Below are 13,373 nucleotides of genomic sequence, written 5' to 3'. Positions count from 1 at the left end.
CGTCATTACTTCATATCTCTCCTCATTCTCCGCACCTCCAACCGAATTAAATCCCTCGCAACCCCCCTTCGTCTCTCAAGAAACTCAATTGTGGACAGTTATACCATTGTCCAGCCCACTTTTGCCGAGAACCGACCAGCCTGCTGGAGCTTCCATGGTCACCATGCACGCTCAACAAGTGCTCTTGTTGGCTCTGGCATACCAATTGTGTGCCGGAGTCCCTGTACAGGATAGCCCTCGCCAACGTTTGCTCAACGGACTGGACATCGCCTCGGAGTACAATAGCGTCTCGGGTGGAGGACATTTGCCCTTCAGTCCGGGCCACCGCGACCCGTACGACAACCCAGTTGATTCCATCGGCGACGAGCTTGACCCTTTGCCGTGGCGCAACGGCAAGGGAGCTTCTGTACTGGGCCCATGGAATAGGGAGCGCTCTCGCCAGAGTCCAGATCTGGTGCGGCCTCCAAGCACAGATCATGGCAACTTGGCCAACATGCGTTGGAGCTTTGCCGACTCCCATATCCGCATCGAGGTGAGAAGTCTGCCTGATACACCTTGTCACTGATACTGCGGTACCATTCTATTTGAACAGTCGCTAACAGAGTGCAGGAAGGTGGATGGACCCGACAGACGACAATTAGGGAATTGCCCACCAGCGTCGAGCTTGCCGGGGTCAACATGCGACTTGACGAGGGCGTGATCCGGGAGTTGCACTGGCACAAGGAAGCCGAGTGGGCCTATGTCCTCGATGGCGAAGTGCGAGTCACCGCGTTGGACTACGAGGGAGGCAACTTTATCGACGATGTCAAAAAGGGCGATCTTTGGGTAAGCAAGCCCTTGGCTTTTCAGACTTAAATCGCCTGTCTCAGTGACGACGGCTGACTCCTTGCCAGTATTTCCCCAGCGGCGTGCCCCATTCATTGCAAGGGCTCAGTCCGAACGGCACCGAGTTTCTTCTCATATTTGACGATGGACGTTTCTCTGAAGAGTCCACCTTCCTCCTCACGGACTGGCTCGGTAGGTCATTTTGAATCATCGATTTTGTTCTCTCTCTAACAAACATAGCGCACACCCCGAAATCTGTGATATCCAAGAGTTTCAACCTCGCCCCCGAAGTCTTCGACCACATCCCCGACAAGGAAAAGTACATTTTTCAAGGCACCCAGCCGGGGTCCATTGACGACGAACTGCCTCGAGGGAAGCAGGCGAAAAAGTCCAAGTATAACTTCACCCACCGAATGCTCGAGCAAGACCCCGTCAACAGCACCAATGGCGGCGGACAAGTTCGAATCGCCGACTCCAATAACTTCCCCATCTCCAAGACTGTCGCAGCTGCTCACGCCATCATCGAGCCCGGCGCGATCCGCGAGATGCATTGGCATCCGAACGCGGACGAGTGGTCATTCTTCATCAGAGGGCGCGCCCGAGTCACCATTTTCGCCTCGGAGGGAAGCGCCCGCACATTCGACTACCTCCCTGGAGATGTCGGTATCGTCCCGCGCAACATGGGACATTTTGTGGAAAATATTGGCGACGAGCCGATTGAGATGCTGGAGATCTTCCGTGCCGACGAGTTCCGCGATATCTCGTTGTTCCAGTGGATGGGCGAAACGCCACAGAGACAGGTGGTCGATACTCTGTTTGCTGAGGATCCTGACAATGGCAAGATCTTTCTTGACCGTATCAGGGGCTCGCGGCATAACGTCGTCACCAGGCCCGACTTTGTTCGTGATGGTGGCAAGACCAGACAGGAACTGTAGGCGGGTTCGACCTTTGACCTCGACTCTACAAGGTCGACAATTAGTTGGTCAAGAGGTTGTGTTCCGAAATAGAGAAAACAAATGGCTTTGCAATGTAATTTGAGGTAGATGCAGGTTATCATCTTAGAGATCCCAGCAAAGAAATGCCAATTCTCATTGCTCATTAATGTCATTCTTGATCCTTTTGAGAACACTCGATCCGAGTCGCTGATGTTTGGGAATTAAATAAGAGAAGCGATTATGCCGTCCAGCTCCAACAAGATTTACCATAGTCTTCCGCCGTTCAAACCTCCATGTCAATCCTCCCGTCCTCACAGATTCGCTCGAATCCGACCGCGAATGTTTTCTGTCGCCCCGTTGGCGAGAACAACCTGCTTGCGGCCCAGCTTCCAGTTTTCCAGGTATTCAGCATTCCTGAAAGGCCCAAGCAGCCTCGACAGTGACACTTCACCAGTTAGCTTGGGGAGGTTTAACCAAAATTCCTCGCTGTCCTTGCCAATTTTCAACTGCGCTCTGCAAGCTCGGTTGGCGAGTTGCTGAATGGAGGTCACCCGTTCTCGGCGGCGACGGGTATATTGATTCAGACAGTCTTCGACTTGAAGTATCGGAATATGCGTGACAGGCGACTCCTGTCTCTGGGCGACCAGTGGCCGAAGGACATTGACAAAGGCAGCGGCCGATTCGATGGCCTGGTTGGCTCCCATTGCGGCGTGAGGCACCATCTAGCATGGCAAGAGCCATCAGCAGAGTTCACCATTAAAGGAATACAGCCACGATATGATGGGCATTACCTTGTGTGCCGAATCTCCCAGTACGAACAACCGGCCATGAGAGAACAGACCGGTGATGCCCTCCTCCAAGGCTGTCGTCACCGCTGTGCGTTTTCGCGCGTATACGCGCGAAAATTTCACGCCGTCTGTGATTGGAGTGTCTGCCACCTGTCTGTATATGACATCGATATGCTCCTCGGAAAATCGCTCGGGCTTGTCATAGTTGATGACGCGCTTCAGGTCGTGGAACAGAAACCAATACACCGAGTCGCGTCCGGTGAAGATCAGCAAAGACACATCCGGTCGGTAAACAGTGAACGCTCGGCCGGGGCCGATTTCTGGGATTGGATCGGAGATTCCATAGACGCAAGCATATCTCGCGTCAAACCGGTCTGTATCTGGTCAGAAGCACTTTTGGGCGGATTCATTGGATGCATCGTGTACCGGAATCTTGCTTGACACTATCCGTCGCCTGTCTCTCGATCTCCTGGCGCACTACGCTTCGCACACCGTCGGCGCCTGCTACAAAGTCACAGCTCACTTCACTGCCATCCGCTGCCACGAGGATCGCTGCTTGCTCGTTATTCTTCACGGCGACCACCCGCTTCGACGCGCTGAGCTTGGACTTGTCCCTGATGTTGTCATATAAGATCTGCAGGACTTGCTGTCTTTCCAGGAAGAAGCCACCATAGCCAGTGCTATTTGACGCCATCATCAGCAACAAGGATCGCATAAGGTTATGTCAAGCAAGCTGGATCTCGGTACCGTTCTTTCAACTGCGCATGGGAGTAAATCTTTGCCTGGAGACGGCCTTGCCCGTCTCGATGCTCCCACCATTGATGCGGCACATCATACGGCTTGATCTGGCTGTAAAGTCCAAGCTGGTCGAGAATTCGAAGTCCACTGGGCATCAAGCCAATGCTCGCTCCGGAATTCGGCGCAAAGCTTCGGTATGATTCCCAGAGACAATACGAAATCCCCGATAGCTCCAGCATTCGAGCCAGCGACAACCCAGCAATTCCACCACCGACAATGCCCACCGTAACATGCTCTCGAGGTGCCCCCATTGTGAAAATGGGAAAGGGGTCAATACAGATGAAAATCGCCGTTGGTCGGTTTCAACAGAAGCAAATGGGATCCTGGCCGGATTACCAACGTTGGTATCTGACGGGGTGGCTTATACAATGATGCGACTTGCGTCTGGATTGCAATATGACGAGTGCTTGTACTCATGCAAATTCCCCGGTTGTGTTTATATGCAGAATCGGGGCCATTCTGGGTACGTCATCCGTGCGAGATCTACATGCAGCCAAGACGGAGGAGGCTTGGAGTTAGGCGTCTGGCGGTGCTCGGCGCCTAACTCGGGGCTCGCGACCGTTTGATGTTGGTGTGATCAGCAGCGACTCGGTCTCGCACAGAGCCCGAGACCGAAATTCCTCCGTGGCTATGTATACTGGCCTCTCTTTTTTGCTTTTTTTTTCACGGCATCTTGCTTGCAAAAGTACCTAGGTACATGATTGTGACACGCTCCTCACCGCTTGTCGACTGGTCTAGAAGAGAAAATTGCGATGCAAACCAATCAAGATAGCAACGGCTCTCGGTCTTTCAGGATCCTGAAGATCGGCTGGGCTGCTCGCTAGGATGGCCGGGCGCCCGACCTCGTAATCGGGGATTATGTGGTGATGTAGGAAGCACCCCTGGAGGATGCCGTGGCTGGCAATCGGCAATAAGCCTAGACCATTCCTTTCTCGGTTTCACCCCAGGGACTGAAGGTAAAGTGCTCAAACACAGGATGTTAATTTTATGCCTGATCGGCTGCATGCTAGACGACTTGCTGAGGCGGGATGTATAGCCTCATGCATGTAGTACATGTTTCGACGCCTGTCCCCTTAATAGGAACATGAGAACTATGTGGTCCTCAGGGAAAGCAAGCATCATATCAAATGCAGCACTCTGTCGATGAAAGTTGAAGAACACTACTGCGCAGCCTCAAGCTAGCTGCATCACCAATCCATCTTTGAGTGTAGAAATCATCTGCTGCCGGCTTCATACAGGGACAAGAGTCTCTGCCATCGCAGCTGGCTTCTCCTTCTCCTTCTCCTCAGGTCAACTCGGAACACCCCCGTTGAAGTCATGGACATAGTTCTGACGTTTGGGTGAAGAGTTGTCACAAAGATGCGAGGATCGGATTGACAGCCATTGGTTGGTTTAGTATAGCCCGGCTCCACTGCTGGTTTCTCGCCATGACATGCCTTACTAACCACTAGGGATTCTTAGTTTAAATAGTTTATTATGAACTAGAATTCACATGCTCGAGCAGTGAGCCTCGGTCGAGGAACGGGGCCATCCCAACACGTACTTGGCAACGCTGGCATTGGGGCGAAACGAGTGGAAGAACCATTTTTTGACATCCGCGACGTCTGACATCCCAACAATTCAACATTCTCAACCACTTGGGCACATTGTCGGATTGACTCTATGTATGTGAGGATGTAGTCGTATTGCCTTTACTGGAGGTTCCACGTCATCCATAAATGAGTGGTCCTTTATCTTCCGGTCGAGTTGCTGTTTCTTCGTCCCAGTAGATCATTATCATTTTCTTTTTCAAGCCAGTGACAGCTTCGTGAGATTCTGAATACAATCATGGCCACCGAATTGAAATCTACAAAGCGCCATATCAGCGAACAGCCCATGACGAGGGCTAATTGGCACCGTCGTGTCAATTGGATCAATACGACTCTGATCCTGATTGTACCCATCTTCGGATGCGTGTTGGCATTGTCCACTACTTTGAAGCTTCCAACGGCGATCTGGGCAGTTGTCTACTACTTCTGGACTGGCCTTGGGATCACTGCAGGATATCATCGACTATGGGCTCATCGGTCGTACGAAGCGTGAGTCTCTTTCCAACCTCCATCCAAGTCAACAATTCATTGAGTCCAGCGATGACATGGCCCGGTCCCAGATCTCTCCCTCTCAAAATCTTCCTTGCTTGTGTTGGCGGCGGCGCTGTACAAGGCTCTATTCACTGGTGGAGCAGCAAGCACAGGGCTCATCATCGATGGACCGACACGGAGAAAGACCCCTACAGCGTTTTGAAAGGCATTTGGTACTCGCATTTCATGTGGATGATCCTGAAGCAGAACCCCAAGAACCGTGGTCGCACCGACATCTCCGATTTGAACGACGACCCGGTCGTGGTCTGCCAGCATCAGCACTATGGCATGTTCATGCTGACCTTTGGCATGCTCTTCCCGATGACTGTCGCCGGTCTTGGATGGGGAGATTGGAAGGGCGGCTTGGTCTACGCTGGCATCCTGCGGTTCCTGTTTGTCCAGCAAGCTACCTTCTGTGTCAACTCGCTCGCGCACTGGCTGGGAGAGCAGGTATGGCCCTCTACACGACGCGTCATTCGACCCCTTGGCTGATCCTCGTCAGCCCTTCGATGACAGGAACTCGCCGCGCGATCACGTCGTCACCGCGCTGGTGACGCTGGGCGAAGGATACCACAACTTTCACCACGAGGTAAACTTCGATCTGCCCGCAGGAGCTGCCTTCCAACACTGCTGACGTGGACTCTTCTGCAGTTCCCCTCGGACTACCGGAACGCGATCGAGTGGTGGCAGTACGATCCGACCAAGTGGTCGATCTGGGTGTGGAAACAGCTCGGACTGGCGTCGAATCTCAAGCAGTTCCGTGCCAACGAGATTGAAAAAGGACGCGTGCAGCAGCTGCAAAAGAAGGTGGACCAGAAGCGAGCCAAGCTCGACTGGGGGATTCCCCTGGACCGACTCCCCGTCGTCGAGTGGGACGACTTCCTTGCGGATGCCCACGGCGGCAAGGCTCTGGTGGTGATTGCCGGTGTCGTTCACGATGTGACCAATTTCGTCAAGGAGCATCCCGGTGGCAGGGCTCTCATTATGTCGGCGGTTGGCAAGGACGCGACTGCAATGTTCAACGGTGGCGTCTATGCCCACTCGAATGCTGCCCACAATCTGCTCTCGACCATGCGAGTCGGGGTCGTCCGGGGTGGTGGCGAGGTGGAGATTTGGCGCAAGCGAACTGCTGGCAAGACTGCGTAGTCTATCCTCCGTCAGCGTTCGTCTAGCTAGTCGCAATAGATACAAGCAAGATCCTCGGGATCGTAGATAGCAGCTGGGAGAGGGCTACTGGATCGGTTCTAGAAACGGATTTGAAATATATGGTGCGACTATACATTCCATCTTAGATCGTTCAACATCGCAAGAAATACCTAGAGAGGGTCTTTCAAGTCGACACATGCCGGGGAAATTCCGTAGGTGCGCGATTTCTGCAGGATTCAGGTAGATGGCGAGAGTGTAGTAACTTCGCATCTTAGGCGGCCAAGGATCGGGCTTTGCAATCGATGCTTCAGCCAGAACTGATTTCTATGCAGTTTATATTTGGAGTGCCGCACCGACTAGTCCAGCAGGGAGATTTACTACGCAGCTGGCCAAGTAGTGTATTCGGTATGGAGGGTTATGCCCAAGGGACCCGTGGAAATCTGCATGAGAATTGGTATAATGACTTCAGGAATAAATAACTCTGGAATAACTGATAGAATCAAACAAACCAATGCATAGACGTCAAGAGCCCGTTAATTAACTAACTAGTTAGTTATGTAGTGAACTCGAGAAAAGGGGCAGATCGGGTCGATGGAGAAATTCAGGGCCAGCGTCGTTATTACTGCTTACGGTTGCAGCAGCCATGATCTTCACAAGCGCCACCATCTCTCGCCATGCCTAGAAGGGCATCGGTCTCCGGGAAGCGTCTGAATTCCCGATTCCTTCGGCCCCCAATCCACGCAGTCCACTCGTGGTCGATGGTGGTCGATTCAGAACTGCGCGGTTCCAAACTGCGCCAGAAGTCTTCAATTTGGGTCAGCCTTATCCTCGCACCGATATGACTCGTGCTTATTCGCGATAGTCGCTTATCGAGATAGAAAATCTCTCAGACTGTTCGACGGGAAAGGGCCAAACTCAATGATTCAAGGCCTCCGATCGTCTTACACGATGTCCGGCCTTGGATCATGGCCCCAATCTGGCTCGCCCGTCACGATTGATCCTTCTAATATAACTAGGGCCCGTTTCCCTTCTCCCTAGAAATGACGGCCCTTCCCCAAGCTCTCGTTGCGCACTCTTTTCGTTCCGCGTTCATCTGTCGGTCTGTTGATTCTTTCATTGCGCAATGATGTCTCCCATCCGATTCGGATTCACTGCGTTACTGGTTGCACTGGCTGCAACCGTGACTCAGGCAGCACCGTCCGCATCGCGATCCCGGGCTGGTCTTGCGTCCAAGGTGGATGTTGTACCTCGCGCCGCGATTTCGACGATCCACGGGAACCAGATTGCCTCCACCGAGAGCTTCACGCTGTACAACAACCCGTGGGGTGAGAAATATGCCACCGGGGGTGATCAGACCACGTACCTCGACGCGGCCGGCAAAGGATGGATTGCCTGGCAGAGTGCATGGACCTGGGAGGGCGGCGATGACTATGTGAAGAGCTATGCCAACGCCGTCCTCAACGGCGGACCGACGCAGCTGAGCACCATCACCAGCATGCCCACGTCTTGGAACTGGACGTAAGTGTTCCCCCCTGCGACATTGGCCCTCGTCGACGACGACGGACGAAGGCTCATTGTGTTCCCAGGTACTCCGGGCAAATTGACAAGGGCGATGTCTCCTACGACGCGTTCCTCTCGGCCGTGGATTCCACCTCCCAGGCCGACCAGAAGGTCGAGGTGATGATCTGGCTGGCTGCCTACGGCGGTGCAACCCCGATTGGCAGCCCAGTTGCCACCGTCCAGATCGATGGCATCAACTGGCAGGTGTGGCAGGGCACCAACGAGTACTGGACGGTGTTCAGTTTCCTGGCCCCGTCGACGTACCACCATTTCTCGGGCGACATCAAGCATTTCTTCAACTACCTCACGGCCACGTTTCCGAGCGTGGTTCCTGCGAGCTACTACCTTCAGACCATTGGTGCAGGCACCGAGCCGTTCACGGGGTCGAATGCGTGGTTCACGGTGTCTCCCTATACGCTCAGCATGAAGACCAACTGAGCGATTGGGCGATGGGGGGACAACTGTTTTACATGGGATTGGATAACCGACCTGTATACTTGATTTAATATTGAATGCGAGAGCATAGCCATCCTGGACACCCTCGTTTTTAGCGTGTAACCCTTCGGATGTATGGCCCCCGCGCGCCAGTGGCCCCTTTTGACCGGGGCGATCTCAGCAGCCACGGTTCTCAAACCAGCTTGGCCCCAAACTTCTCAGGTCCTTACCCTGCATACAGTAGTCAGCATGCTCTGGCCATAAGCGAGTCCCTGAGACGGTGGGCCCGAAGTGTGGGTGGAGGATTGGGGTTGATCTGGATCGTCCCATCGGAGCAGCTAAGATAGAGTCGGGTGTTGATCGGGACACAATCAACGCAAGAGTCGCAATTGGATGAAATTCCATAGCCAATTACATTTCGTGCTCGGGATGGTAGCGCCAGCACAATATTTAGCGCAGTCACTGCGCTCATTCACTAAGGGTCATTTTGGCTGATTTTAACCCGTGAAACCATTGGGAGTCTGCAGTTGAGGTTTGGACGCCCAAGCTCGGGTGGAATAGCAGGCCGTAGGAAAGATTGGGCTGGATTGGGCTCGCTGCAGAGTCACTGCGATCCCTAGACGGATTCTCATTGTTTGGCAATATGCATTCTTCAGGCGAGACATCTATGGTCTCGGGAGAGATGCTTGTCGGTCGTGATATTTCTTTATGAAAGGCTCGCCGCACAGCGTTGACAAAGAAGATCCCACTGGAGCTGCCGATAAACTCGGATTTCCCATATGTCACACGGCGTAACGAACCCGTCTCTTGTGGAATGTTGGAAGAGCCCTCGCTCGGCAGAGTGGAAGAAGTGGTGGCCATCGTTTGAGTGCAGATGGATGGTGGAATCTGGACTCCCGCAGCGCTGACCCATATATGACACTATATAGGCCCTGGAACGGGAAAAAAGAAAAGAGAAAGCGAGAAAGGGCGAAGGGCGGGTCGTCTATGGATGTCGCGGTGTCGAAGACATTTACATTACAGGTATTTGACCACTCTTAGTACCGCTAATTATTCTGCCGGGAATAAGTAGACTCGAAAGCAGGTTTCAACGGGCACTAGAGTTAGCATAGGGAGGCGAGGCATATCAGGGTGGTCAAGTAATGCCCTTACTAGCGTCGTTCCCCGGTATTGTCTTAGCAGCCAATCGAATTGTCCTTCTATGCCGTAAAAATCTAGAGCCCAGATATACCCCCGCCTGTAGGAAGAACGGTACAGAGAGCATCGATTGCTAGAGCGGGCAGCCGGGGAACATTTCAATTCGAGAGCGTTTAACGATTCCTGCCAGAATACTTTATAGTTCGCCTGGAAACGGGACAAAGCTTCGTTCTTGACTAGTTCCATGTGGATACATTGCTCAAACAAATATGATCAAGATGTAGCTATATACGTGTATTACTGCCAGCAATCTTTTTGATTTGAGCAATAACTGCCTCCGCCACTTCCTTGGTATTATGTTTCCCGCCAAGATCTGGGGTGCAGATGCCCAGGCTGCATGTCTCTTGGGTGGCTTGAAGCAAGACGTCAGCTGCCTGCTTCTCTCCAATCCACTGCAGCATCTCAGAGGCCGACCAGAGCGTCGCGACCGGATTAGCAATTCCCTTGCCGGTAATGTCAAAGGCACTTCCGTGGACAGGCTCGAACAGGGACGGGTTTTTGCGGGTTGGATCGAGGTTGCTGGAAGGGGCGATGCCAATCGAACCACCAAGAGCTGCCGCTAGGTCGGACATGATATCCATGTGCAAGTTGGTGCCCACAATTGTGTCGAGAGACTTAGGGTTGTTGACCATGCGAACCGTCATGGCATCGACAAGGACTTTGTCCCATTTGACGTCCGGGTAGTCCGCGGCCACTTCGCAGGCCACTTCATCCCAGAGGACCATGCCATTGCGCATAGCATTGCTCTTGGTGACAACCGTAAGTAGCTTACGTGGACGACTACGTGCCACGTCAAAAGCAAACCGCATGATGCGCTCGACGCCCACGCGTGTGAAGATCGACAGTTCAGTTGCGGCCTCCCAGGGCTGTCCGCGGTGGGTACGTCCACCCTGACCGCAGTACTCTCCCTCGCTATTCTCGCGAACCATCACCCAATCAATATCACCGTCCTTCACGCCAGACAGAGGTGAAGGTACATTCGGGAAGTTTTTCACCGGTCGGACATTGGCCCATAGCTGCATTGGGCCACGAATGGCTAAGAGGAGTTGCCACAGTGAGATATGATCGGGAACATCTAGGTCGGAGAGAGGAAGTCTTCAGCAGGGGGGGGGGGTCTCCTTGGGACCTAGGTAATGCTGGTCAAGAACGGGGGAAACAGGGGAAAGCATACCCGGTGCCCCCACAGCCCCGAAGAGTCCAGCATCGAATTTCTTGAGGATATCCAGTCCGTCCTCGGGCATATACCTTCCGGTCTTCTTATACCGTGCAGTCCCCCAGTCAAGCTCAGTGAATTCGAGGGCGAAGGTCTGCAATGTCTCCTGCAACGCCTTCAGGACATCGATTGTAGCATTCACCACCTCCTGATACAAATGTGAGCAAAGGATATCTGGAAAATGCTGCTCAGCTTACCGGACCGATGCCATCTGCCCCTATGCTGGCAATTTTATAGTTGCGAACCCCGTTGGCAGTCATTGTGTCGCAATTCGATACTTCGGGGAGGATATCTGTCTGATGTGCAGCAGAAGGTTCAACCGGCGATGAGATTGACAAGTCTTGATTCAAACAGGCAGGTGATGCGGTAACATATATGCTCCGTGACCCAAGTGCCCATGAGGTGTGGAGCACAGCGGCGGTTAAACTTCATGGTGGTTGGGGGAGTCGAAGGACATCATGGCATACCGAGAACCCGGTAGAAATCCGGGCCGCAGACAACTATCCGCGGCTGAAGTATCTACCGCAAGCTCCGCCGCGCCTCAACCATCAGCCCCAGGTGCTTCATCTTGCCTTGCTGATTATTCGGGGTCATGTTTCAAACGCATACGTAGCCGACGCGCCCCTCCAGATGTCATTGCCACAAGTCTGCTGCGGTCAGATACGCTAGGGTGGGGATAGCGTGAGGCGATCGTGGGAGATGTAAGGCCGCTTATTCCTCCGAGGCTAACGGTTACGGACCATGAGAATGTTATCCGACTATGAAATTAGATCAGAGTATTCGGTGTTGGTTTCATATCTTAGTAATGAATTGAATGCAAGTCAGTTGCGCCTGGAATGTCCACGTAGTACAGTGTAGTGGTCAAATGCATTGGTAAGGAACAGGCCAAGGGCTGGGAGATCGTATCAAATATTACAGGAATCGCTCGAAGTGAGCCCAGCTCCTTGCAATATTTGTGGAATTTATAGAATTGGGCTATGCCTCGGAATCTCTCAATGGGCTGTGTGACTATAACACTTGAACCTGGGTGGCGGTTCTTTGATTGTCAAGGATTAATCTCAGCTGTCTCCCTTTGGAGACAACACCTTTCCGCAGAGACTCAATGTAAAGATAGTAGGAAGGCATATAGTGATCAACTACCCAACTCGGAGAGGTTAGTTAGGGGGTGATAGGAGCGGAAGTTTGGGTGGGAGTGAACGCACTGAACTTTTCCACCTGTTCCTTACTCATACCACTTCCTGTCGCGGCCCTCAGCTTCGCCTCCTGCTCCCAACGCCACTTATAGACATTTTGCAAGTCGGCAGTGTCGAGATGGATGAATGCGTCCCAGTTGATCTTATCCGTGAAAGCCGTCACTCCCAGGCCTGGTGTATATCCTCGTAGTGCCTCGTTCATCTGGCACAAATGCTCTGGAGGGTGTTGGAGGAGTATCGCACGGCCAGATGGACCTCCCACTGGTTTGTCCGCTTGGCCGTTGCGTCTCGCCTCTGCGATAGCTTCCTCCAGCTTGTCCTCGGGCAAACGCTGAAAGCCAAGACACCATCCCTCAAGAATGACTACATCCACCGGAGTTTGGATGACTTCCCACTCACTGGGTGGCAGCCGGTCACCGCGGCCATCAAATGCACTTTTGTCATACCTCGGGATTGTGACCGATGGTCTGCCAGAGGATGTGGGGTCTGCGGCCAAAGCCTCCATGGTTTGCGCAGCGAGACGAACGTCATGCGTGCCTGGTGGCCCTCTCACGGAAACTAGCTTGTTACCAGGGAAGGCATGAGAAAGGTCATCGAGATCGTCTTTCTTCAGGTAGAAATCATCGATTGACACAGAGGCAACCTGAAGACAAGGCTTCTGCCGCCTCAAGACATCACATAAAGCAGATGCCAGAGTACTCTTGCCGCTTCCTTGAGTACCAGAGATGGCCAGAAAGAATGGTCGGTTAGGATGATCTTTGTCAAGTCGTCGATGCTGTAAGTGCTGATGGATAAGGGGAAGCACAAAGTCGATGACGCAATTCAGCGTAGATTTCTGATCAGCAGCGCTCCCCATTGGAGAATGCCAAGTGGCTCAATGGAAATGTGTATGACGACAATCTTGGACTTGGTCTTTGAACACCGAAATCGAGATCAAGGGCACAGATTCCTATTGAAGTAAACTGGCCGCCGGTAATACCCACCGGCCGATCTCATCGAGGGATATCGGCAGATTGTTTGCCCGCCCGGGGAACTCGCCTGTGCGGATTTTGTAGTCTTGCTTTTGTCTCCCCAACAAAACCGGGAGCACATGGTGGTTAAAAGAAAGCCCTTCAAGAGTCTGCTTGGATCAGAAGCAACCATAATCATGAATGGTTCCGGTG

The 13,373-nt window shown here is 52.9% G+C and overlaps 6 protein-coding genes across 6 annotated transcripts; 3 read left to right on the top strand and 3 right to left on the bottom strand.

The window, feature by feature from the left end:
- Nucleotides 1–163: 163 nt before the first annotated feature.
- Nucleotides 164–1,760, top strand: N7459_004793 (oxalate decarboxylase family bicupin; the record flags this gene model as incomplete). Its single annotated transcript, XM_056943977.1, has 4 exons — nt 164–532; nt 610–825; nt 894–1,017; nt 1,066–1,760. 4 exons carry the CDS (start codon nt 164–166, stop codon nt 1,758–1,760), a joined length of 1,404 nt encoding a protein of 467 aa, XP_056800860.1.
- A 311-nt stretch (nt 1,761–2,071) lies between these two features.
- Nucleotides 2,072–3,597, bottom strand: N7459_004792 (FAD-dependent oxidoreductase; the record flags this gene model as incomplete). The annotated part of the gene is made up of 4 exons (XM_056943976.1): nt 2,072–2,482; nt 2,552–2,922; nt 2,975–3,228; nt 3,296–3,597. 4 exons carry the CDS (start codon nt 3,595–3,597, stop codon nt 2,072–2,074), a joined length of 1,338 nt encoding a protein of 445 aa, XP_056800859.1.
- Nucleotides 3,598–5,173: 1,576 nt separating this feature from the next.
- Nucleotides 5,174–6,612, top strand: N7459_004791 (acyl-CoA desaturase; the record flags this gene model as incomplete). Its single annotated transcript, XM_056943975.1, has 4 exons — nt 5,174–5,424; nt 5,496–5,916; nt 5,969–6,055; nt 6,118–6,612. The coding sequence occupies 4 exons, from the start codon at nt 5,174–5,176 to the stop codon at nt 6,610–6,612; spliced, it is 1,254 nt and encodes a 417-aa protein (XP_056800858.1).
- A 1,123-nt stretch (nt 6,613–7,735) lies between these two features.
- Nucleotides 7,736–8,610, top strand: N7459_004790 (xyloglucan-specific endo-beta-1-4-glucanase A; the record flags this gene model as incomplete). Its single annotated transcript, XM_056943974.1, has 2 exons — nt 7,736–8,130; nt 8,199–8,610. 2 exons carry the CDS (start codon nt 7,736–7,738, stop codon nt 8,608–8,610), a joined length of 807 nt encoding a protein of 268 aa, XP_056800857.1.
- Nucleotides 8,611–10,028: 1,418 nt separating this feature from the next.
- On the bottom strand, nt 10,029–11,277 carry N7459_004789 (isocitrate/isopropylmalate dehydrogenase family protein; the record flags this gene model as incomplete). Its single annotated transcript, XM_056943973.1, has 3 exons — nt 10,029–10,879; nt 10,976–11,165; nt 11,215–11,277. 3 exons carry the CDS (start codon nt 11,275–11,277, stop codon nt 10,029–10,031), a joined length of 1,104 nt encoding a protein of 367 aa, XP_056800856.1.
- Nucleotides 11,278–12,175: 898 nt separating this feature from the next.
- N7459_004788 (P-loop containing nucleoside triphosphate hydrolase protein) lies at nt 12,176–13,066 on the bottom strand (the record flags this gene model as incomplete). Its single annotated transcript, XM_056943972.1, has 1 exon — nt 12,176–13,066. The coding sequence occupies one exon, from the start codon at nt 13,064–13,066 to the stop codon at nt 12,176–12,178; it is 891 nt and encodes a 296-aa protein (XP_056800855.1).
- Nucleotides 13,067–13,373: the final 307 nt, after the last annotated feature.

This window comes from Penicillium hispanicum (genome assembly GCF_028827665.1).
Source record: "Penicillium hispanicum strain IBT 35686 chromosome Unknown utg000004l_segment0_segment0, whole genome shotgun sequence".
Classification (NCBI taxonomy): Eukaryota; Fungi; Ascomycota; class Eurotiomycetes; order Eurotiales; family Aspergillaceae; genus Penicillium; species Penicillium hispanicum.
Note: the sequence above shows the minus strand (reverse complement) of the source record. Positions and strands in the feature narration are given on the sequence as shown.